Source organism: Chanos chanos, chromosome 10 (assembly GCF_902362185.1).
Source record: "Chanos chanos chromosome 10, fChaCha1.1, whole genome shotgun sequence".
In the NCBI taxonomy this organism is placed as follows: domain Eukaryota; kingdom Metazoa; phylum Chordata; class Actinopteri; order Gonorynchiformes; family Chanidae; genus Chanos; species Chanos chanos.
Window position 1 is genome coordinate 27,500,802 of NC_044504.1, and position 27,835 is coordinate 27,528,636.

The 27,835-nt window shown below is 43.2% G+C and overlaps 1 protein-coding gene across 1 annotated transcript; it reads right to left on the reverse strand.

Moving 5' to 3' along the window:
- fam117bb (family with sequence similarity 117 member Bb) lies at window positions 1-27,835 on the reverse strand. Its single transcript, XM_030787548.1, has 8 exons — window positions 26,980-27,835; window positions 18,321-18,499; window positions 8,604-8,696; window positions 6,475-6,588; window positions 1,315-1,452; window positions 858-1,065; window positions 495-615; window positions 1-264 (listed from the first exon to the last, which is right to left on the reverse strand). The coding sequence occupies exons 1-8, from the start codon at window positions 27,833-27,835 to the stop codon at window positions 30-32; spliced, it is 1,944 nt and encodes a 647-aa protein (XP_030643408.1). The 3' UTR covers window positions 1-29.

The following is a 27,835-nucleotide window of genomic DNA, read 5'->3' on the forward strand; positions in this document are numbered from 1 at the left end:
ATGGTTACCATGGATACAGGATCCGCGTGTCAAGGGTACGCTCTAGCTCTCTGGTTACACCAGGTTTCGGGTGGGACAGGGTTTGTGTGAAGGGATTCTAGTGGACCCAGGTCCTGTCCTGGACTCTTCAGGGTCAGCTCTGGAGCGGGCAGTAATGGTTTGAGGATGTTAACAGGGCAGAATGCAGAGCTACTCTTAGGGATGAAGTTGACCTTGTTCTTGTCTGGGCTCAGGAACAGTGGGACCTCCTGAAGCAATTTGACCCTGAGCAAGAGAAAACAGGAGAAGGGGTAGAAGGGAGAGAGATAGAGAAAAGAAAAAAAGTGGGGGAAAGAGAAAAACAGTGGGAATAGGCAGATGGAGAGAGAGAGAGATCCCTACAATATCCCTTTATCTTCCTTTAAAGGCTTGACTGCACCGTGAGGAAGAAACCTCAGTGGAAAAACAGACGATAAGATGGTAAAAATCAGGAGAAAGGGCTGTGAGTTACTTACTGTGTTTCTTCAAAGACCTTGACCCTCTCACAGCCCTCTGGGGGCTCCCGTTTGAACATGTAGCTGTTGTTGGGTTTGGGAGATGAGGCGTATTTGGGGAAGGGAGATCCAGAGGCCTGATCTGTAGACAGAACGCAAATGTCAGGTCTACTGCCCCTGAACATTACAGAACACAAACGTCAGGTCTACTGCCCCTGAACATTACAGAACACAAACATCAGGTCTACTTCCCCTGAACATTACAGAACACAAACATCAGGTCTACTTCCCCTGAACATTACAGAGCACAAACAGTTCTCTGGGTATTCAAAGGGTAGGCTGATAGAGTTTGTGTGTGTGTGTGTGTGTGTGTGGGTCCATTACCTCTCTCTTGGTTGTCCGTGAGGGAGTCATGGGCAGGTAATGGGCTCTCACCGTTAAGACCCAGTGATGAGGGAGAGACGGACTGGGAGCGGCTGCTGCTGTCACTGTTGGTACCAGCCGAGGGGGTCTGGGTGTCCACACAGTGTGAGCTGGCACTGTGAGAAGACACAGGCAGAGGGGCACGGTGCCCGTCGGGTACATCCTGAGGCTGGAGAGAACAAAAGAACACACTAATGTTAACAACCCACTCCATCCCACCGGCATGCCACTGATCTGTGTGAAAAATCAGCAGAGGTGAGGTCCGGATAAAACCCTATATCAAAATGCAATGGTAATTTGTGTGGAAAAATACTCCTAGTTGAACAACAAGGTACAAAACACAGTTGTTGATTATGACTCTTCATTTCACATTGATATTCAGCAGAGGACACGTTTAGTTTCAGAGTGATGTACGTACTATAAGCATGTCATTTCCAGAGTCTTTGATGATGATGCGTTCGATTTCCTGGTTCAGACCTTCCACGCTGTTACGGAAACGTGATACAGAGGATTTGGAGATTGGAATGGGAATGAGTGCGCTCTTTGGGGTGGGAGCCTGAAACACACACACACACACATAGAGAGAGATGAGTTAGTTTCTTGTAAGATTGCATGAGTTTGTTTGTTTTATGTGAGTCCTTCTGTGTGAGAGGATTAGAGCAGACAAGAAAATGTGACAGTGTCGGTCTAAACTTCTAAACTTCTAAACTTCTAAACAAACAAACAAACAAACAAACAAACAGAAAACAGAGAAACTCGGTCAGAGAGAGGAAAAGAGAGAGAAGAGGTAATTAATCTTGACCTTTCCTCACAGTGTACTCTCAGTCAGCCTGTGACAGGTCTCCTCTGCTCTCTCCTGACCTCCTACTGCCTCCTCTCTCCTCTCATCTCTCTCCTTTTCTTTCCCCATACCACCACCCAGCCTTCCAGTTTCACTCTATCCTGTTCTTTCTCTCCCTCTCCCTTTTCCTTTCTCCCTCTCTCTCTCTCATCTTTCAGAGAGCAGGGGGAGTCCAGGAACAATGGCTGCTACATTCCTGAGCAGTGTCTGGGAGCTGTGTGGTCCTGCCTGCCTGCATTAGCATCTCAATACCACTCCTCCCAATCATGCCACACTGCAGATTAACTCTCCACAGACCTCTGTGTGCGTGTGTGCGTGTGTGTGTGTGTGTGTGTGCGTGTGTGTAAGTGATTTATTTAGCACTGGATTCCTTTTCAACTCAAACAGCTACCTCTAAACTGAAACTGGCCATTAAGGGCTTCTTCAAAACAGTGCCGATTGTGACCTTGCCAACCCACTAAACAGAGAGGCAAATGTCTGAGGTTAGTCCCACTGGCTTTCTCTGACAGGACTGATTCAGCAGGAACACGACACTGAAGGCTGAATGTACCTTGGGGGTGACCTGCATGAAGGATAAGTAAGGTTTCTAGTCACACCAGATGACTGCTTTATTCCTACAGTCAGAGTGGCTCAGCAGCTCAGAGAAAACACTACTCTCTTACTATGTGAATCTTCTAACCGTGACTATTACACAGTCTGAACAGCTCCCAGAACCATCTCCACCAAACAAAAACATACAAACACAGACCTTTCAAAATAAAACAAAAACAAAATGATAGCACAGTCCTGTCCAAACAAAAAGACCACTGAACCGAAAACTTCAACTGCAACTTTAAAATATTGGAGAAAAAAATGAAAGCATCAGTTAGTACCAAAAAAGTTTGAAAACACTGAAATGGCAGGAACTTAGGAAATATTTAGGTTGTAACTGTTAAACTTTACAACGACTATATCATTCATTTGCTGCATACAGCAGTAGAGAAAATGGAATAATCTCCCCGTAAACATTACAGAGATCATTTATTTATTCAGAATTGTAGTGTTAACAATATTTTGCTTAATATTGCTACCAAAAATACGACCAAAATATTTTGCCTTCGTTTTGTAGCAGTTTCTGGTTTAGCATATTGTAACATTGTGTACTCTCACATGACTAGATAAATATATTAGAGAAATTGGACTGAAAAAGTATACTACTTTGATTACTTGAAGGGAAAATAGCGAGAAATGTAAGCTAAATTTCAAGACCTGTCATGATGAAAAGTCTTATTCAAACAACCTAAAAGTTTTATCCAAAGATTTAATGAGAGAGCTTGTGATTGTGGGTGAACTAGTTGCATTTGTCTGTGTGCGCGGTCTAGTTTAGTGAAACCTGTATTGAGGATACTGGTTTTGACACAGCACTGGGAGGACTGATTCCCTGGAAGTTTGCCATCCCTTTACCATTCTCTCTACCCCAGAGATTTTCACATCCAGCTGTCATTCGACTACAGTGGCCTTTTAAAATCCAGTGACTCTCTCTCTCTCTCTCTCTCTCTCTCTGTGTCTCTGTCTCTCTCTGTCTCAGCAATCATGGTTGTTTGACTTGTTTAAAAAGCACATAAAGAGATATGTACACTCTTGTGAATGCAACTCATTCTACGCCTACTGTAATCATTACACAGTTACAGACTTTAACTTACTAATCATCTACAGAACTGTCACTCACATGTTCTTCATACTCAATCCAGAAAGTTCTAGATTACTTCTCTGTTGTGTAAGAGAACGGCCATGTGGCAAGCCACCCTCTTGCTTGTGACTGAAATCATATCAAATGCTGAAAGGCCTTCATCAGATCAGTTGGCTTGAGCCAAAAGAAAGGTTTCAGCTCTTCCCATATCTGCCAGCAGAGAGTGCTGTTGAGCACATGATGAAATGACACACAGGATGAGAAACTTTCCAGTGTGCGTAAATCATTGAACAGGTCTTACTCACTACCAACGAAAGATAAGTGACATAAAATTGAGACAAAGAGGAAAATCTGATCGCCAGTGAACTGGAGGTAAGTCTGATAGCGTGTGTGTGTGTGTGTGTGTGGTGTATGAACAAGTATACCCTACTCCATCAATGACACGCAGGGGATTTTAAAAGAGGAGCTCAGACACAGACACACACACGCCCCTTGTTCCCCAAAGTTCAGGGGAGCTGATGACCCCCTCTCATTAATAAAGTTCTGTCTCTGGAAAGTGTCCTGTCCTTTTTCCCCCTCACTCAGTCTTCTTCCTCCCCTGACTCTCTCTCCCTCTCTCTTGTCTTCTTTTCAACTGTGTCTGTCCTGGAGAGAATAGTGTTTCATCTCATCCACTTCATCTTTAACTGCTCTCTGCATTCATAAAGGAGTGGCCCCTTCTTAACCCTGACACACAAACACACACGCGCACACACACACACGCACACACACACATCATCACACACAGACACACGTACGCATGCATGCACGCACGCTTGCAACACTGTTTTTGTCTCAGGCTACTCCTACATGAAGTGGAGAGGAGAACTGAGGTAGAGCTTGCTCAAATTGAGAACACAAGCCAGTGAAATACACACACTGGAGTAGAACTGTTTCTGGAGCATGTTTAAACACACACACACATATACACACACACACACACACACACACACACACAGACACACACACACACTGGGCCAGGAGAAATGGTCTCAAAAGCACACAAACATACATACATACACACAGAGCCCACAAGAAGTCTTTAAAAGACACAAAGACACATATGAACACACCAGTAGAAATATGCAAAACAGACATAACAATCAGTTACAGCCTCCACACAGGTACACAGTCTGTTCAAATTGTCGTCTGTGTAATTTAAGTATCCCTCTACAACATACAAATACCCCTCTACCCCACACAAAGACTCATCTACCCCACACAAACCCTCCTCTATTGCACACAAACACATCTCTACGTAACACTCATCTACACCACACAAACATCCCTGTATTCCACACAAACACTCTACCCCACACAAACATTCCTCTATTCCACACAAACACCCCTCTGTTCCACGCAAACACTCCTCTACCCCACATAAAGACTCCTCTAACCCACACAAATACCCCTCTATTCCACATAAACACCCATCTACCCCAAACAAACACCCCTCTACCCCACACAAACATTCCTCTATTCCACACAAACACCCCTCTACCCCACATAAACACTCCTCTATTCCAAACACTGCACTACCCCACACAAACACCCCTCTGCACCACACAAACACCCCCCCCCAGCCAAACACTCTACCCCAAACAAACACCCCTCTACCCCACACAAACATTCCTCTATTCCACACAAACATTCCTGTACCCCACATAAACACTCCTTTATTCCACACAAACACTGCACTACCCCACACAAACACCCCTCTGCACCACACAAACACTCCTCTACCCCACATAAACATTCCTCTACTCCACACAACCACGCCTCTACCCCACATAAACTCAAACTTGCTTCGCTGCACTCCCCGTGGACAGCCATTTTTTCTGATTGCATCTGGTTCCCATTAGTATAAACACAAACCAGACACACACACAAACATATACACACTGCAAAGAGGGAAAAACCCTTGAAAAATATTCGTCTTTAAAAAAACTCCCACCATCACAGCGACAAGAAGAACTCTAGGAATCTGTGCACATGCTTTGACAACAAATCAACAAGCTGAACTGTTAACTCCATCAGCCAAGCAACAGAAACATCTGCTTGTAGATATCAAAGGCTGAAGAACCTGAAAAGTGCTTCTGAATACTATTGCCTGTGTCAGAGAGACCGAATTTATACACCTCAGACAAGTTTGTGTGTGTGTTTTTTTTCAAAGACACATACAGACTAAAGCATTGCAGAAAGCTACAAGCTAACAAGAGAACTAGGAGGAAAACATGTCTATGAACTGATCAGGAAAACTTTACCAATCTTTTTACGTTTACGTTCTTTGTTCAGTGGACCTGAGCAGAAAGGATTAGAGACTCTGAAAGTTTCTAGAGGTTTCCTGTGCACTCTACAGTTTCCATTTCTCAGACTGTTGATCTGTCACACTTAAGAAATGGCTGTGATCTCCTGAGTGTGTATATGTGTGTGTGAGTGACAATATGCGCATGTGTGTCTGCGTGTGCATGCATGCGTATGTGTGTGTCTATTTGTCTTAGTGCTCCAAAACCAATGGACACACACACACACACACACAAGCAGGCTGCGTACAGTGTTTAATTGTGTGTTTAACTGCTCAGCCACAGCACAGACAAAATGCAAGCCACATGTTCAACTAAGTCATGAACAAACACAACATGGAGTGGGGGAAAGAGAGAGAGGGGGGGGGGGGGGGGGAGTGAGACAGAAACATGGAAAGACATACAGAGGCCCAAGGGTGGTGCAGCAATTTATTCGGTCTTTCAGTCCCCATGAAGGGAAGCCTTTCATACACAGAGTCCACTACACCTGACCCTGATCATTCTCACACACACACACACACAAGACCAACAAAAGGCAAATACAGAGAGCAGAGCAGCACCATTGACACAAACACACGCGTGCGCGTGCGCACACACACACACACACACACACACACACACACACATATTTACAATCTATTTACATCATATAGTTGCTATCATGCACAAACAACAACAGTAGGTCAATGTTGCAATAAATTCTGCCCCAACAGCAAGTATGCTCACCTGTGATTGGTTGATAGGTGGGTGATGGCCATTAAAGGGTGATTTACGATCTTTATCACGGTGTTGACGACTGCTGTGCTTACTTCGTTGAAGCTGCTGACGCAGTTTAGCAATCTAAGAGAGAGAGAGGGGGGAAGGGGGGGGGGGGGTCATTTAATATTCCTCACTTCCGTAAGATTTCTGATGGAGTGGAATCTAATAAAGCAGTTGATGATCATGTCAATAGTAACAGACGGACGTGCAGGGAGGTGTATGTGTTGTGTGTGAGTGTTTTGTGAGTTTAAACGTATGGCAAAGTGAATGGAATGACAGTAGGCTGACAGAGTTTGGGAGTGTACGTGTGTGTGTGTGTGTGTGTGTTTAAATGCACTGTAAACATGTTTTAAAAGCAGGGAATGAGACCAGAATATGTGCGTGTGTGTGTGTGTGTGTGTGCGCGTGCATGTGTGTGTGTGCGTCTGCAGGAATGAGACCAGAAGGTGTGTGTGTGTGTGTCTGCAGGAATGAGACCAGAAGGTGTGTGTGTGTGTGTCTGCAGGAATGAGACCTCACACAGGCCCTGCTGCTTCTCCACATTCCAACCTGATTACCCTGAAAACCCACGCCATTTACCTTCAAAAACACACACAGCCCATAACCATGTCCTCAAACACACACACACACACTCGCACACACACACACCACAATTCTGTTCACACAAACACAGTCACACACATGCATGCATGCATACATGCAGACACAGACAGATGGGTGCACACATGCACACACTCACAAGTACATCTCTATTGGTAGTGATGTCCTCAGTTAAGCTATTGGTACTGATATGATCAACAAATGTGCACTATAGCGATGTCATTAGTAAATCTGTTCGGGCAGTGATGTCATCAGTAAATCTGTTTGGGCAGTGATGTCATCAGTAAATCTGTTTGGGTAGTGATGTCATTAGTAAATCTGTTTGGGCAGTGATGTCATTAGTCAGTCTGTTTGGGTAGTGATGTTATTGGTAAATCAGCACTGGAGGTGAATGGGTGGTTAATGGCAGTCTGTCTCTTCACTCTCTCCCATGCTCACTTTTTCAAGCTAGGTATGAATATATAAATAAAACACACAGACGCATGTGCACACAAATGCACGCACGCAACTTCTGAACACATGCTATGACAGACATGCATACACACACATGTAAGTCTCAGTCCATCCACAAGGCATCGTTTCCTAATACTGTCATGTTAGGGTTTGATATGAGACTCTGGCAGACTTATAACTCTATTATAGATACCAGACAAATACTTTATATTCCAGCAACCATAATTTGATCTGTTTTTAAAAAGGACATGTTAACTTTAATATCTGGTTTTAATACAGAATCGGATACTTCGACAGTCATTCATAATATTACCAAATCACTGATGATATCAAAAACATATTGACACTAGGACTGCTGTGAGAGAAAGAGGGAGAACCATTGCATGTAAGAGCATATAATTTCACCCTCTGTCTCTCACAGGGCTGCTCAAACACAACAGGACAGGAGCGGGGTTTTTTTGCAACCTCACATGGCATTAAAGAATAGCTCGCACATTCAGTGATGGTAAAGGTTACATTAACCAAATGCAGATGTACAACTGAAAAAATATAAACCTATATAGTTACTAGAAGTGAAAGATATATCTCAGGACACATAGCTAAATAAATGACAGAACTCAAAGTAGCAGAGAGAGAGAGTGAGCGTAGGGGGAGGAGAAGAAATAGAGAGAGAAAGAAAACAGTTAAAGAGAAGTAAGGGGGGAGAGAGTAAGCGAGAGAAAGAGTGCAAGAGAAATGAGTGAAGGGCATGAGCGAGAGAGACAATGAAGGAAGAAGAAAGAGAGAGAGAGAGAGAGAATGAAGCGGTGGAAGAATAAAAGACAGACAGACCAGTATATAAGACTGACAGAGAATGAATCTTAGCGTTAGAGGTGGTTTAAAACAAACCCCCACCCCAGCCACCTCACTCCAAAGAGAGAGAGAGAGAGAGCGAGACCCTCGAACTCCAGCCGGGGGGGGGGGTCCACAGTCCTGCTGAAAGGGACAAAAAGAGCAAGGAGGGAAGGGGTGGGGTAAAAAGAGCCTAAAAAAGAGGCTCTGACCTCTTTGAGCTGGTCATTGCTGCTCCACGATGCTGAGCGTTTATGAGAACTATTCTTCTTCTCCAAACAATCATCCGTCCAAGCACTGGGGGTCTGGGAGAAAGACAGAGAGGGGGAGGGGGGGGAGAGAGAGAGAGAGAGAGAGAAGGAAAGAGTGAGGAAGAGAACAATTTCAAAACAAACACTGGAAAGTTTATATGGACATGCCAAGTTCTAAGTCTCACAATACAATGATGAGTTTTTCACTCAGTTTTCATGATGATGATGATGATGATGAAGTAAGCTGACCCAGTAATACAGTCTCACATTTTAACCCACTTACACATCTTTCATGCCCCCTAAATGTCCCCTCCCTTTTTGTCTCTCCCTCGCACGCACGCACGTGCTCACACACACACGCACACACACTCACTCACACGCGCGTGCGTGCGCATGTATAGAGGTGCATGCATGCACAGAGAACTGGAGTGCTTTGGGAAATGGTATATTGAAATAAACTCACTTTCTGATTAAGACACAACTCACAACAACTCACTTTGTGATTAAGATGCATAAGCATTTTAAATGTTTCAGCCACTTTCCACTGAGAGTCAAAGTTTTGCAGAACATCCTGACTGGAGAAACTGTACATGACTGTATGCTGACCTACAACAAACCGTTAACACTTTTAATAACGTTGGAGCGACTTTTCCTCATGACTGAACTGAGAAACAGAGTTATAGCTGTGACACAATCTCTGTGGAATTCAATGTTTTTCAGCCTCTGCCATCTCTTATTCTCAACATCTACATTTAAAACAAGACTTTTATACTTTAGTAAATGTGCTGGACATGTTCCTCAAGACAGGAAAGTTCTAGTCAGATCCGGTTCCTGATCTGGGGTGTGATTCAGGGTAGAGATGCTAAGGTGATACTGCGATAAATGTATCAATGGTCGAAGAGGTCAAATTCTTCAGAAAACCCCATTTATACTAAACCTTCAGATTATGCAGATGTCAAAAGGCCTGTAATTGTTTTGTGTGGAAAGGATGAGAAACTGAGCTCTATCTCACATTGCGTGCAAGCAAAGCTGCTGCATTCACAACATTTTCACGCCCCTGTCTTTTATGGTCAACTGAGCGATGGAGAATATGTGTGTGTGTGTGGGTTGTGACATTTAGCCTTAAATCAGCACTGCACTTCTGACAATTCAAATGCAAACACACACACACACACACACACAAACACTCAGCAAAAAGTGTTCAGAAATGTTGCCTATGATGTATTGTGCAATCACACATAAGACACCCTACATACAAATGTCTTCAAAGTCAACCACCAGGCTCCTACACACACACACACACACACACACACACAAGCATACACACAGACATACATCCATATATCCACATGTTGTCACACGCATGAATGCACACACACACACACACACACACACACACACACACACACACACACACACACACACAAACACACACACACACACACACACAAGTGCACACGACAGCAGTCTTGTCCCCAGCAGTCCCTGAATGTGGGACAAGGCCACTCAGGGAAAAGCATACACACCACACACACACACACACACAGAAAAATGGTGCTACACAAGATGCCAAGCTTGATGCCAGAAACACTCTGAAACACACCAACACACACACACACACACACACACACACAGTGCCAATCTTGATGCTGCTGAGAATGTGCTAGTAAATTCAACTGGCTACCTCGAAGGTTATCTACTGTAAATGCTAATTATACATTCACCATCCAAAAACACAAAACGCTCATGAACACACATTAAACACATAATCCTCCAAGACCGCCATCCACACACACACACACACACACAGCCTCTCTCACACACTCTCCTGCACTATCTCTCTGTCTTTTCTCTCTCTCACACACACACATGCATCCACAGAAAACACTACAAGCACTGGCATGGCTGGAATGCATATTTAAACCAGTCCAGTCCCACTGTGTTCTTTAAATGCTATTCTTACACCATTCAGCAAGAGGCGAAATGAGCTCCTTAATGACTGTAGAGCTGAGTGACTCCGCATGCGTGCGTGTGTGTGTGTGTGTGTGTGTGCATGCAAGAGAGCAAACTCATCTGGGAGATGACTCTACCACACACCCGACAGCGGTGTAGAAGCTAAAGGCCCAGGGCATGTGTCTCTCCCAACACAAACATTTCACAGCACCACAGCTCTATATGTGCTAAACAGCAAAGACGACAGCAGAACACAAAACGCTCACAGTCACTCCACAAACATCTGAGAAAACTGTAGGTCTTACACAATACCAAACATGACACGACAGAACATAAACACACATTCACACTCACACACTCAGCACAACTCATTCCACAGAAATATGGCAAATCACAGGACGCCTACACTTTCCTACATGGCAACATCCAACAGCACACACAAACACATAACACAACTCATTCAGTCTGACATAAACACTACAGAGTAAATGCACAAATCTCCCATCTCCATTTCACTCTCTGATTCAACATGCCTACACTGGTTCATGAACACTAAACTACACACACTCACTCTTGCACCGCTAATGTCTAATGTATTTCATCACATCAGAGCAAGAGACAGAGAGAGAGAGAAAGAGGGAGAGGGGGAGAGAGAGAGAGAGAGAGAGAGAGAGAAAAAAAGAGGGAGAGAGAGAGAGAGCTTGGATCTGGGTGGACATATAAACTTTATCTATCTATCTATCTATCTATCTATCTATCTATCTATCTATCTGTCTTTTCTCTCTCTCTCTCTCTCTCTCTCTCTCTCTCTCTCTCTCTCTCTCAGAGTTCTCCAGCTGTGTGAGCTTATGATGGCAATGTCTGGAATAAAGCACTTGAGATAACACACACACACACAGACACACACACACAGATACACACACACAGACACACATGCACACACACACACACACACACACACACACACACACACACTCATTAATGGTCCTCAGAGGTAAAGAAGAGAACAGCCAACAGAACACACCCAATCAAAAGCAAAAGGCCTTTGCTGAGGCCAGCACAGAGAAAACATGGTACAACAAGAGCAGGAGGAATACACACACACACACACACACACACACACACAACCATGTGTACACATGCTCACACATAAGTACACAGATACAGACACGTTCAATGTTAGATTGTTTTAAAAGTGTGTTTCCTATATACTGCACAGGTCACTGATTTTTTGTGCAGTATCCATGGCGATAACACACATGCACACACACACACACACACACACACACACACACACACAGCCTGCTGAGTCATCTGTAGGGCATGTCAACACACTTGCTCTCCCTTATAAATCCTGCAAAAGGCACAGGTTGCCTTAACATCTCTGTTTCCGTATTACTCAAACACAGTCAAGACATCAGCCCTCTCTCTCCCTTTCTCTCTTCAATCTCTCTCTCTCTCTCTTTCATGGTCTCTTCGACTCTTCAACCCACTTCATCATCACAGTCTCACTCTCCACACACCTCGCTTTCCGTCAGCTGCACCGAAGTTTACAAAGAAACAGATTGCTAGGTTTATGACATTGAAACTATTTAAAGGGGGGGGGGGTGTGTTTTACATAAACTTTGAGGTTGAATTTCCGTATTTAATTAATATTTCATTCTGAAATCAGGGCTGTGGAGTCGGAGTCAGAGTCAGAAGTAAAACTGGGTTACTGGAGTCGGAGTCAGAGGTACCATAAATTGAGAAGTCCAAGTCGGAGTCGGAGTCGGAGTCGGAGTCAGAGTCCGGGTCAGAGTCAGGGTCAGGGTCAGAGTCGGAGTCAGGGCCAGAGGCAGGGTCAGAGTCAGGGTCAGAGTCAGGGCCAGAGTCAGGGCCAGAGTCAGGGTCAGGGTCAGAGTCAGAGTCAGAGTCAGAGTCAGGGTCAGAGTCAGGGTCAGAGTCAGGGTCAGAGTCAGAGTCAGGGTCAGAGTCAGGGTCAGGGCCAGAGTCAGGGTCAGGGTCAGAGTCAGGGCCAGAGTCAGGGTCAGGGCCAGAGTCAGAGTCAGGGCCAGAGTCAGGGTCAGGGCCAGAGTCAGGGCCAGAGTCAGAGTCAGGGTCAGAGTCAGAGTCAGGGTCAGAGTCGGAGTCGGAGTCAGAGTCGGGGTCAGAGTCGAAGGTTTTGTGTAGTAACTCCACAGTCCTGTCTGAAACTGCAGTTAAAACTCTTCTTCCGTCTGTCCACCCCACCCCTCTCACACCCACACCCACGCACCCAGACACACTCACACACTCTCTCGCTATTCTGTTCTGTGCACTTTCTGTGAGTAAACGTGCATGTCATATATTTTATGGAAGAATAAATAATTTATGTAATCGCCACATACTAAATAGCCATTACCAGAGATTTTGCATGTATTTTCCCAAAGAGTCAAGTCCCCATTGGAAAGAGAAGTGGGAGCAGAACTGAATCAAATATTGTTTCAAAGCCAGAAGTGATGACGAAAAGTACTGCGCACACCTGCAGACACAATATGGTTCAAAACGCATCCAAAATGCTCCATAACCTCTATGAACTCTATGAACCACAACAATTTTGCCAACAAATTAGCACTTATGATTCAATAAACTAAATAAATCAAAACTGGCTCAAACAGTCTGTGTTTTTTTCTCTGTTGTTTGACATGTCTGTTTCTGTATGTGTGGTGTTTGAACCTGTGTGTGTGTGTGTGTGTGTGTAAGCCTATGACCTAGGACATTCTGATTATATTCAGTTGTGTTTACATTTGGGTATATTCAGTCTTGGCATTCACACTCACACCACACATTTCACAACTACAGCTGGATTAGAGCTGACACATGGACATTAGTGTGGCTTCAGCCATGAACCTTTCCCTCCTTTTCTATCTGTTTCTCTCACACACACAAACACACACACATTCTACTGCACTTCTATCCTTCCCTGACTCCTATGACTGACTCTGGTGTGTGTGTGTGTGTGTGTGTGTGTGTAGGCTGAGCTCCGGCCTACTGCCAGGCATTACTTCCTCCTTCCCACCGGTATAAGATTTCCAGCTGAGGCCAGTCTGACATCCACACACACAGGGAGGGCTCTGTTCAGCAGCAGCAGCAGCAGTGGCCGAGCGTGTGTGTGTGTGTGCACGCGTGTGTGCGTGTGTGTGTGAGTGAGGCCCGTCTGTTCTCAGAGCTCAGCACAGACAAGAGACAGAGTGACAAACACACACACACATACACACACACAGAGACAGAACTCAGTTTCATGTGTGAGCTTTTATCAAACATCTGTGCACTGAATGGGCCTTCAACCAGTCAGTGCTGTGATTATTTTGACTAACTCGATGTGAGGAGAGCACTGCAGCCCTTAGAGGTGAAACAAAGTCTGGATCTCAATGTGACTGAAACAGGTCATGAGACTGTGTGTGTGTGTGTGTGTGTATGAGGGTGAAGTTACAGTAGGGTTGAACTGTGAGTAGATTAGTGTCAGACACAAAGGGCTCTTTATATCCAGAGGGTGTGTGTGTGTGCATGTGTGTGTGTGTGTGCGTATGCAGTCCTGCTTTTGAAGCATAGGGTGCAGGGGAGAGGCCCTGGTTCTGTGACCTCAGGTTCATTTGAGTGAGGAAACTCAAAATCACTTAGCATTTAACACACACAGTCCTGCATTACACAAAGACCTTCAACCACACACACACACACACACACACACACATACAGAGCTGCTGACCGAGTAGAGCTTTCTCTGAAGAATTCAAACTCAAACAAACACCAGGAGTGTGGCATGCATTCTCAGGTCAAAAACAGGGAGGGAGGGAGGAAGGGAAAGGAGAGAGAGAGAGAGAGAGAGAGAGAGAGAGAGAGAGAGTGAAAGACTATTGAAAAGTTCATTACCAAGATCATCTAGCTGAAGACTGCAGGGCTTATCTGTGAACACAGAGTCCTTTAGTCCTCTAACCCTAGTCCTATAGCAGACACATAACGAACCAGAGAGATTGTTTTTAAAGTAGCAAGCAAGTTAAAATCACAAACAAGTATTTCAAAATAGGGACCAGCAAAATGTCCCCCCCCACCCCCAGCATAGTCCTACATTTGTGAGGACATATAAACAAAGATACACACACCAAATTCTTGATGTTACCCGGATATTCTCATGGCAGAGTATAATAAGATTTACTTTACATAGATGTTACTTAACATGGAGAGGAGCTGAACAGAGAGGAATTCTTCAAGGTATGAGTATAATGCATTTCTCCAAACCACACTGTTTTTATTATTAATGCGCTATATATTTATTATAAAACTATTATTAAACAACAGGGAGTATGAATAGCCTGCTCTCCTGTTGGACAGTGCTGTTTATTACACTCACTGTGCCAACTAATAAAACTCAACTGGTTTTCAAAACTCAGTTCTGGGCTTGAGCACTCGGACACTGTACATGCACGCACACACGCACACACACATACACACACATACACACACACACACACACCACAGGGTTTCAGCAAAAACATACTGGAGTCAGAGAATAGCTGAGACTTTCAGTCTGCCAGTGCAGGGGGGATTAACAGGACACAAAAAGGGCTTTCTTGCTGGAAAATGTGACAAAGCGACAGGCAGACTGTTGTATAGAGTCTGTTCAGAAACACAAAGATGGGCCACAATGAACCCTGAGTCGTTAGAGCTGTCACCCCTCCAAACCTGCTGCTCGCATGTTTGAAGAGCACATATGCACAAATAAAACCACAACAATAAAAGAGCATGCATACACACACACACACACACACACACACACAAAATGACTATGACAAAAGACCTTGTGTGCACTGTGTGCAGTCACACGGCATAAATGAAACAGTAAAAAAATAATAATAATAATTTACATACTACCGAGGCAGTTTTTTTCCATCACATGTATGCGTAAAAAGTCTTTTTATGCAAATGACCCTTGTGCATGGCATTCAGCTAAGTGCAAATGAACTCTGTCTCTCTGCCACCAGAGTGATCCGTTTCTGTAATCACACACCATACTGCACCTCACTGACTCTCCATACACTGGCATAACTACTGTGGTGGGGTTTCTCAGGGTTTTTTTTGTTTTTTTTTGCTCGATTTGCAGGTGTACATGTGACATTTGACACAGCGACAGACTTACTTACAGTTCAGACACACGCAGTCGCTCACTTTGGCAAGCCCTCTCTGAAAGCACGCGAGACCTTCTTCACAAAACTATGGGACTATTCTTGGGTCTCTGGGCTTTAGCCACAGGGTTAAGAGTTACTGTAATTTCAGAAATTGCCCTTTGGGTGAGGTTGACTTAAAGGAAAGGGTGTGTTTGCCAATTTTTCGTCTTTTCATCCACAAGTTCTTCACTTAAAACAACGCATTCCATTAACTCTGTTTTCCATGTTTCAACATGCTAACATTAGTACCGCTGTCGCTGGAAACGCATGCATCACAATTCACTGGGGTGTAACTGCTAAAAAGCAAATTTTAGAGTATGTACCCACAATGACTATCAAGTGTTTCCATGTACACTGGGCTTAAACACATCCATTAACGAATGGCTCAGGGATTCTCTCTATGCTAAAATTCCTTTTGATAAACTAACTCCAGGTCTGCTCAAGTTACCAGACTATCACAAAGATCATTCTTCATGACGTTAGGGAGCTTTGGTGTACAGCAAAACATCTCAGATTTCATAAACAACTCTGTATCAGGTCAGATGAAAAACTGTCTGGCTTAAACATAACACTGTTCTACCAGAATCTGCCATAACAACGCACTGGTATGCTGGTAGATGTCTAAACAAGCTACCAGTAAAAGACACACTGACAGAGTTACAGGTTTGAGGCAATGAATTTCTTTGAATATGCAACAAATATTGTTTGTGTGTGCGTGTGTGTGTAAGTGAGTGTATGTGACCACGTGAGTGATTGAGTGAGTGAGTGTGTGTGTGTGTGTGTGTGAGTGTGTTTTCACTGTATGGTGAGACTTCTTTTGTCTCCATTTACTCTTTGTTTTGTCACTAGGTGTGATTGTGTCTCCGTGGTAGCCTTCATACTCATCGATACACAATGTGGTTATTATGGCATACATTCCAATAGCAGAGTTTGCGAGATGCTGTCCAAATTCCACAGTGTTTTCCCCTGGCTCCCTCTTTTACATACTTACTCACTGACAGAAGATGGTAACAGTTAACAGTTAGAAACGCTTATGGAGTTTCATTTTCAGGGGGAAAAAAGGCACTCACAAATATTCAAATGTAACTAAATGCGCATATGAATATGCCCACACCAGAAACTAATAAGCATACACAACAACACACACTTTGTACTCTAAGCTAGTGGGGATTTCCCATAGACATTCATTTTACTCTCAGTAAAGACCGATAATTCTTACAGTTACCTTTATCAGAAAACATTTTGGCACATTTTAACATAAGTTTTCCAAACAACATGTATGTCTTTGTTTATAAAAAAAACAAACAAAAAAAAAACAGACTGAAAAAATATATTTCGAATACTGAGGCGCAGTAAAGTCTCCGTGCTTTTAACCCCCCCCCCCCAATATAATATATTTATGGCATAGATATATTTGTGACGACACTGGGCTCTAAGAGGTGATGTAGAAAATCCCCTCGACATACAAACACATACACATACACATACACCACATAAGGCAGAAAGAAACACACACATAGATGCAAAGATACAAACAGCAGTCCTATCTGTTTTAGGTAAATAAAAATGTAGTTTAAGAGACAGGGACAGTGAGGACATTGTTGGGCGGTGAATGAACACGGGTCTGGTGAGTTCAGTCTATTCACAGATGGAAAAAGAGAGAACAGAGAAGAGAGTGAAGCTGCTCTGGTGAATAGTCTGGCTTTACCAAAAAAAAAAAAAAAAATGCTAGAGCTTCCTCTCATCTCTCAGTTGAGCCAGGAAGAGACGGATTCCTCCCTTCCTCTCCCTGCCTCTGCATCTGTCTGTGGCGAAATTCATCTCCTGATCTTGTGCTATTCATCATTCACTCCCACTTTCATCCCCTCCCGTCAGAAGGCCTTTTTCTTCAGATGATAACTCAATATCTCTCAGAGATCTCAAAAACATTTTTGAAACGACCAGCACAAACAGCGCCATTCCATATTACATTTGTGAAAACCTGATGAAATTATTGAAACTCAAATCAACACAGAGCCCTTAAAACCCTGAGAGTTATGAGAGTTATGGCCTACGTAAAAAAAAAAAAAAACAACTGCAAATTGTCTTGTCTCTTGCTCACAGGAGAATGTTTCAGGCAAAAGCTAAATTAAAACAAATAAATAAATAATATGTAGTTACAGACACTTCTTTGCTTATTTTTCAAAGAGGAGCAATTTAAGATACTTGAATCTCTGGGGGGGGGGGGGGACTGGAATTAAATGTCTTGCTCAGACACACATCTGCAGTGAATACGTACTGTGAAACCATCAGTAAGAGTTTTTAACTAGCCCCTCCACAGTCCAGTTTTAACTATCATGCTAAGCAATCACATCTGCAATCCTCTGATTAATGAACCATTAATCATCACTGCTGCTCTTACCCTTAAAGTTGTGTGTGCATGTGTGTGTGTGTGTGCATTTATCTGAGTCTGAAGAGCTTGTGCATGCCTGTGTGGGCGCATGCATATTTGTTTGTGTGTGTGTGTGTATGCGCGTGTGTGTGGTGTGTGTGCGTGTGCTTTTACCTGAGTAGCCTTGTCCCACATGCAGGGACTGCTGGGGACAAGATTGCCGTCTCGTGGCCAATGACCAGACAGGTAAGGCCCCGTCAGAGCGTCCAATGAGGAGGTGCGATGGATATAACCACTCCCACTGGTGCCACCCGCACTGGACACTGAGCTTGAGACAGGGAGTTTACATCTCTCTGGAGAGTGAGAGAGAGAGAGAGAGCAAGCAGAGAGGAAGAAAGTGGAGGGGGATAAAAAGTGGAATAAAAAGATATTAGGAAACAATACTCACTGTTTTCAACACAACGATTAACCATGATGACTGGCCAAAGGTTGCCATAACTGTAGTTGTGCAGTTGTGTGTTGGAGTTGGAGTTGGATAGCAGAGTTGTTTAGCGTATTATAAACTTATTGTCATGTACAGTACTGATGTTGTATGGTTGTAGATGTGGAATATATATTGTTCTGCACAACTGCAAATATAAGTATGTACACAAGTCGAATTTTTCATAGTTGACTAATGAGTGGCTGGTATGCATAAATAATTCATTATTCAGGTGTTTGCTGACAGGCTGAAAAGCCTCAAAGGATGAGGTATAGTGTATTACGTAGAACAGTCACATGGCGGACTGACTGATGCATGCTGGCAGTTGTTTTTTTGGTTCTCTTCTATTTTTTTGGGCAAGAACGTCACACACTGCCCACTGCAAAATTTCAACAGATTTTGGTAGGTCAGCATTTCATAGCGTCCATTTAGATCTACAAATCGGCATATGAATACATGCTGCAAGACTTATAATTTCCACAATACAGACCCAGAGACTAGCTGCTTATGTGTTGATTTGCTAGTTGACTTTCTTTCAGTGATACTGGTCATGTATTAAGTATTCCAAACCATATGGATGAATTTCAAAGTTAAACTGTCAATTACTTTCAAACTGTCTTTGATAAGGTTTATTATGACACACCAAGCAGTGTGCATTGCAGTCAGTGTCTACAGATGGCATCAGGTCTTCATTTATACCAGCCTTTCTGAACCAGTCAAAGCCAATTATTTCCGCTCAGTTTAAATTGCTTTAATATCTCTTACATCGATTTCAACATGTTAACCGTGACCCAAAAGACCAATGATCCTGGTCAATCTGGTCCCAGTCTTAATCTGCTTGTCCAGTCTGAGATTACTGGCCCCAGTCTGAATTTACTGGTTTCAGTCTAAATGAGTTGGTCCCAGTCTAAATCCACTGGTCTGAGTCTGTTAATGCCTGTAAAGCTGATTATCTCCTGACTGGTTGAAGACAGTCTGGCTTCCTGTTTGTCCTGACCTACATTCTCTCATATGACACACACACACACACACAAAAAATCACACTCCATTTCTTTTTTCATTTTCTTTGATTATTGGTTAAGAAAGGGGAAATTTTTCTTCCCTCTCCATTTTAAAATGATTTTTCTTAATCTATGGTTTTCAGCATGAGGAGAGGAACAGAACTACGCAAACATTTGAGTGCAAGGTTGCTTCAGTATGGAGGGCCCCACTCTCACTGACATGCAGTCAAAGGGTTTCTTTCTTTCTCTCTGTCTGTCTATCTGTCTGTCTGTCTATCCCTCGAAAGAATACTGTGCACAAAACACACTGACTGTGTGTGTGTGTGTGTGTGTGTGTGTGTGTGAGTGTGTATCTGAGTGTGTAGACTCTTTGTCTTGCTAAGTTCATAAAGGAAACACTACAAAAGGCCCACTCAATGCCATTTCGCTAAGATGTTCATTCTCTCTATGAGAAGTCAACACACCTTTATTGCTGACAAAGAGATTACATCTATGTGTGTGCGTGTGAGTGTTTGTGTGCAACTGTTGATGTTTCCAGGAAGACCAATCAGAGGGGAGTAATTAAACATGTTTACTTCCATTACTCTAATGGGAAGACTAAAAAAAACAGGACAAAAACAAACAAGGACCTGAATAGCTTCTGATAATGGAGTAAACCAACCCTACCAAAACATACACAGACACTTGTATGTTCCTAAGCATAGACACACACACACACACACACACACACATCACAAACACACACACAGCATGACAGATAAAAGGAAATTCTAGCTCTTGAAGATAAGCATGTCCTTAACACTGAACTGCACATGCGTTGTGTGTGTGTGTGTGTGCGTGTGTGTATCCAAAATGTTTGAGAGGTACAGAGTGGAATGCAGTTATTGATGGCCTCTTATTCTAACCCTCTCTAAAACAAGTGTGTGCATGTATGTGTTTACACCAGAACCCATTTATCACTGCACGGTCTTGAGGTTTTCAGACTTACACTACAAACAATCCTACCAGACGTTTGTGTGTGTAGGTTGTAGTTCCCACACAGTGTTAGGAATATGGGGGCTTATTCATAATAAATTGACAATGACATCCCAATAAGGCAAAGAGCCATATCTGCAAGCCTACCAGAGAGCTTTTGTAAATGGTATGTCAAGAAGAGCTCTCTCTCTCTCACACACGCACACACACACACACGCACACACACACACACACACTTAAACTTCTGTAATGAGAGGTTTTTGGTGTTTAGACACAGGTTGAGTGTGTGAACTCATACAGAGGTACTCTTATCAGAATGGCCTTGGTAATGGGAAGTGAAAAAAAGAGAGTGTTTTGTCTTTCATACATTCCATCCATCACACTTTATCCCTCACTTAAAGATAAACCGAAGCAGGGGAGAGGCCCCTACGGAGGGTTTCAGCCAGAAGTGACTGATGAAACCAGCATTTCTCCAGTGGTACTATTATAACTATAATTTAAAAAAAACTACAAATATTTCTTTAAAATTCCATTTACATTTATTAAAAAACAAGGGCAAAACTCTTTGCCTAAATAAACCTTTCGGTAGTACAACCAACATCACAACACCCTAAAAATTGTGCTTATCTGGTGGTAGTGTGAGTGTAAATCATGTTTTGGAACTTAATGACCTATCTGCCTATAAACTATTATCTTACTGTTCAGGATGCTTCTTTTTTAACAAAACCCAATATTAAACTGGCTATTTCTGTCAGTGTAGCTAAAAGGTCTGCATATGCCAGTAAATATTGATCAGTTTGCTAGATTAATATCCAAACAGAGAAAGTGTCTTCACTGATACTATATTCATCACATGGCAGTATTTCTTGTGTGCGATATCTTTCACATATTACAAACACATGCATGCCCTCAAGGTCATGTTCTGCCTAAATTCAAATCAAACCACCACCATCCCCCTTCCAAAAAAACACACACACGTGCTTCTGCCTAGCAACCTTACCACCCAAATACCCAGATTAAGAGGAACAAAGCATTTTCCACCTTGGAGGACCTCAGAGGGTGGAGAAATATACATTAGGTGGGTTTTTTTCAGTATGTGTTGTTTTTCATTTTTAAAGACTGGTAAAGATAAAAATCAAGCACAGTACTTTGATATTTTCCCGGCGACGAAAAGTGTTACATAAATAAATCTATCATCATTATTATCATTCTGGTGTTGTATTTGGATGTGTGATGTTTTTAGAGCTAAGGTAGCATTTTCTCCAAGTGGTCTAATGATTAGCTAGGTGAAAGCTAACTCTCTCTGTGTCTAGTACACCCAGCTATTTTTCTTAGATATGTTTGTATGGAGTTCTCTTCTCTTCAACATCTCTCTTTCTCTGTTTCTTGTTTGTTTTCATCTGCCCTGTCTGTATTTGACATCTTTCTGAGGATCCTGAGTGAACTTGCTGATCTGGAAATTTACTGGACTTTCCAGGCACTAGAACAAACCTTTCAGCACACAGTGGAAAGGGTTCAAAGCAGGGCCAATGGAAGATGGAACATCCCCCTGGCTCTACCAGGCATTTCAGAGGGCTGCTAAAGTTTTCTGTTCTGGCCTCTCAAGATGCAGGGGCTTCCCAGGACACATGCCAATGTTGTGAAGCCAATACCAGTGAATCTTGTGCAGCAGTTGTCACCCTAACAGTATACACATCACTTCCCTGTGACTCTGTAAGTTCTGTTAGCTCTGTAAGTTCTTACGGCTTATGGTGATTCACCTTTAAGCATACAGGTAGGCTAAATTTCTGATTAATAATGAGACATAAGGGGGACACACCCCCTTACGCATTGACGGAGCTCAGGTAGAGAGAGTCGACTGCTTCAAGTTCCTCGGTGCGTACATCAAAAACAACCTCAGCTGGTCCAGACAGACAGACTCAGTAATAAAGAAGGCTCAAAACCGACTCTACATCCCAAAGAGGCCAAAGAAGTTCGGCATGTCTTCCCAGACCCTCACGAACTTCTATAGATGCAACACTGAGAACATCCTCACTGGCTGTGTCACTGCCTGGTATGGAAGTTTCGCCACTTTGGACCGCAAGGCTCTCCAGAGGGTGGCAAAGTCAGCTGAGCGTATCGTCGGTTGCAACCTCCCTTCCGTGCAAGGCATCTACCACACATGATGCCTCAGGGAAGCATCAACGTCATCAAGGATTCGTCACCCGGGCTTCAGCCTATTCTCCCAGTTGCCGTCTGGAAGGTGTTATCGGAGCATCCGGGCACGGAGCACCAGGCTCACAGACCATTTCTTCCCTCAGGCCATCAGACTGCTAAACAGCTCCTAACCAGCACCAGACTGCATAATCAGCTTCACTACCTCAGTACTCTGCCCTACTCTATTACCTCAGTACTCTGTTCTCCACTCTACTATACTACCTCAGAACTCTGAACTCTGACCCTCACACACTTGCATTTCACCCCCCCATACCCCCTGTCCTGCATGTCTTGTCTTCTTAGATAAGCCCTTTGTGTGTCCATGTATATGTGGTGTGTCTACGTATATTACAGAAATGCAACATTCACTTAGTTATTTATGTAGAATTTTATCTGTAAATTTCCTTTAACCATAATTCTCTTCTCCAATTCCAGTTATTTCGTGAAAAAATAACTGGAATCGGACATGGTACATTTGTCCAATTCCAATTCAGTGGTACATCTGACCATATATCTGTAAATAGAAGCCTCCTTTGCACTACTCCCATCTGCACTACCGCTATATCTGTGTATTTGTCATTGCACTCGTGTAGTCACACCTTTGTGTGTTGTTTAGTACAACCGTCTGTCTCACAGTCTGTATACTGTTCTACTGTATTTATTATATGGATATGTCCTGTGCTATGTACCTGACCTAACCATGTCATAAGACTTTCAGTGTGCGGAGGACCTGTGCTGTTCTGTACATACAACAATAAAACTCTTTGACTTTGACTCTTTGGCATAAAGGTGTTCACGTCTTGCTCTTGGCAGTCACTTCTACTCAGAGACATAAATCCTAGGATTTTGGATTCGGAGTATAACAAGGATAACGGGTGCTCTAAATTCATATGCACACGTGTGTGGACACACACACACACCAAAATATTCATCCATCATCCTTGTCTGATGGATGATTTCAGTGGTTTTAATAGGTTTGGCCTCCACTGGAGCAAAGGTCGTGTGCCATGCCTCTTCACCTCACTCTTATCTGGGAAAATGTGGTTCACTTCTTAGTAGGACATTCTGTGTCCACTAAATTCTAATGTAGTGGGACACTACTCTTAATATCGTTGTTTTATAACAACAATGCTGCACTACTACTAATAATACTCATGTATAAATAGTCCACTGAGTGCATGTATTTGCATGACATTTGGATCAAACTCTGTTAACTCACAGCTTCTCCTTGTTAAGGCCCTGCTTTCCTGACTGTGTAACAAAGTATCGTTAATCAAGCCAAACAGACCTGGTTAGATAGATATCATCACCTGGACATGTATTGCTACTAAAAAGGGAATAGAGTTACTAATAAATCTGTTTGTTTGGTTTTTTTACCTTTCCCTTTAGTGATTTGCAGAATCATACGTGTCTCAGATAAACACGGGAATTTAAGTGATAATTTAGAGATGACCCTAAACTATGTTCAGGCAGAAGCGACTCCAAGACCAAAGGGCTGAGCTTTGGATCCAGATGTCAGTATGATGGGCCGGAAACTCAAGGTTATGGGTGGACATCTGAAATTACTTCAAGATACCTTTGTGCATTTTTTTCAAATAATCAGTCATCAGTAGAACCAAAATGGAAAATAAAATATGAAAAATATGACTGACACTCTCTGGTTGCCTTGCAATTAAAAAACAAGGCACAGCAGCGCTCACACACGCACAACTAAACACGAAAGACGAAATTCAGTTTTTTGCAGATCGCATTTGTAGATTCGCATATCATCATTTGTTTTTAAACTATATCCTAACTGTTGTTGGCAGGGGCGCCGCTAGAAATTTTGGGCCCTATGAGAGAATATAATATTGGGCACCCTAAACCCCCCCAAACCTGATTGTGAACAAGCTAGTTAGCATGTATGCTAGTTAGCTAGCTATAGCAAGAGGGGACACTAGCTGACTACAAATATACTGAGCTATATTAATTATATCTGGACCAAAATTGGACTCATCTCATTTTCAGCGAAATGACACTAACACCGCACTGTAACTTGTTAGCTTCGACGATGACATGTCAAATCACCTGACCGTTCATCATCTGTTCTGCTTGCAAGCCCACCTACTGGAAAACAAAAATTCTAGTGCGCTCTGTAATCGTTGCTGGAAAGTGTACCTACGCAAGACTGAACAATGCAATGAACAGAGACGGGGGGGAAATATAAAGGCTATCCTGATCATTTTGCAAAAAATGTTCAAACAAACCACAAGTTTGTTTCATTTGTAACCTTTTAATAGATAAATTTATAATTTTAATGGCATTAACTTACTTATGATAATAATAATAATAAGTGTTCAATGAGGGCCCCCTGTAAGTGCTGGGCCCTTGTAATTGTCCTAAGCCCCCCACCCCCCACCCCAGTACCCCTGATTGTACAACTCCAGGCTACCATGAACTCAGGTTTAACAAAATCCTAATAGCACAAACACCCTCCATAACTGACGTTTCTAGCTAGTCCAGTAGGTGGCTGGAGACTCTCTGTCATCAACCCGCATCATTTCCATTTCTGTATATGGTTTAACTAGTTAAGCTTTGCACAAGGGCGAAATTTGTATTATCAGTTTACTGAGAGCATTTCCAGACATCGCTCTGCGTTGTTGGTTACGCTTGATCTGTAATTTCATTACCACAAGCAACAACTGTTATTTACAGATCTATTATTAGAAAAAACAGTTTTTGGCTGAAGTGTTTTTCTTCCACTTCAGAGCATCTCTTATTTAATTCCTTGTAACTGCCATGGCTTTCATTTTAATTTACATGAGGTGTTTATTTCCTTGGTAGGCCTTATTGGAGAGCACTCCTCTACTCATATAACTAGGGCCTATAGGAATGCAGTGAACTTCTGAACTTTGTTTGAATATTATAGTTTAGTTTAAATAGCTTAAATATTGGGATGACGTTCTCACTCTGGAGAGAAGAAATACCTGTTCGTCATTCTTTTTGAGAAATCAGAGATCTGATACAGTCCTGAAGCACAAAGCTACCACATGACCTATCCAAACTGGTCCCACTGTAGACTGATTAGCAGACCCTTCCAAGGCTTCTCATTCTATAATCCTCTTCATAATCATTCAGGAGCACCAAAGCAGTTTTGCTCCCCAAGTTCAAAAGAAAGATTCACAGCCAATGGAACAGTTACTCTCAAGAGCACAATAGAGAAAAAAAGAATAATTTAAATGAGGGACAGCATTCAGAACAAACCAGATGAACATCTTCTTTAACATTACATAGAATATAACGAACATTCTGGTTCTCCTGACTAACTTCCTACTGTACACAGTAATGTCATCTCTAGAGCAACTTAAGGGTAAAGGACACACTGACAGACTACGCACCACCCACTGATTACTGGACTGTGTTGTCACTTCAATGACACTACCATTCCAGTTCACCTCACCCAAAAGTCAATGGGCTCCTTTCCTGCAATTATGCTTTTTGTTTTGTTTTGTTTTGTTTTAAAGAAATTTTCTGTGTCCTGCAGCAAGACGACTGTCATAGAAATGTGTTCTGGTCATAAAAAAAGAAAGAAAGAAAGAAAAAGAAAAGAAAGAAATCATACACAGAGGAACTGTGGGTATACAATGAATGATGGTTCCACTCTACCCCTGCCCCCACCCCCACCCAAATCTCTCCCTTTCCTCTTGTCTTTGCTCTCAGAGAGTTGTTGAGAGTTTTAAGTACTGAACAGCTGATCACTTTGACTCCCTGCAATTCCAGTAACTGAATGTTGCATAAATGATCAGAGGGCTGTGACAGTGTTAATGTCAGTTTTTGTATAAGTCACCATGCCAATGTCTTGAATAACACACGTTACCGTAAGAGTAAAACACAGTCTATGACTATAAAGGGATCAGGTTCCCGACAGCAAGGAACCAAGCTGCATTTACACTACAAATAACCTTAACTGAACAAATGTCTAATGGTTCAATACAATTGGCTACAGGTTTCCCTGAGCGACAGGTGGCATCTGTAAGAGTTTAAAAAAGTGATTTAATGGATGATCCATTGCTCAGCCAATAGAAATAAATAGGACAGCAAATCTCCAGTTGCTTTGTCCGAGCGAGTCTATCGATTTTTCTCCTCCAGAATTGCCTAATCATTACAGAAATTAACTTGTGTTCTTTTTGTCAGATGTTACCTTTGCAAACAGGTGAAGAGGGACTGAATCTCTCTGGAGAGACTCTGTCATGTTCTGGCGACCACTGCAGCGACGGAGGCAGAGGTTTACCCCTGTGACCGCCGGACGATAACGACGATGACGACGATGATGATGAAGACGGTGAAGCCGAAAAACTTGAGACTTGCGGGGCTGAGGCTGTCAGCATAGAACTTTCCGAGAACCACTGAAGCTGCTGCTGCGAGGGAGAGCAGCACGGGGGGCTGCCGGACACAGGGTAGGGAGGCACGGTCAGCCCGGGATTGACACAAACGTTACTGTGCTGTACATTCAAGTGAGATGATGCGTCTGCTGGGAAAGAGTGTGTTTGTGGCTGTTTAACCGGTGGTCCGGCTAAACCAGACGCGGACACGTATGGGGTGACAGTTGGACTACTGCTACTTCTGGATGATGCTGATAGTGATGTTGCCACGGAGACCGTGTTGGGGTGAGGTGTACACGTAGGAGTGGATGATGGGGGGAGGCTCGAGACACCAGACAGCACGGCTCGAGTGGGACTACGACTGTGTGATGCTGACGTGCGCACACTGGTTGCTTCATATCCGCCGCTAAGGCATTTCCCGGTGCCGTTATTGTGTGTCGGACTGTTGCCTCTACTGCCTCCAGTATGTACGGACCTGGTCTGTAGAGGGGGCTGTGCCGGAGGTTTCAGCTGGAACGGAACTGTGGCTTTCATAGGCAGCAGTCGACCAAGTAAACTTCCTCCAGAACCGATACCGGAACCTACCGAACCTCCAGCTGCAGTTCCACCACCGACCCCACTGGTCAAACTGGGATTTGAAGTTGGTGACCCGTTCTTTCGAAATTTCTGAGACAT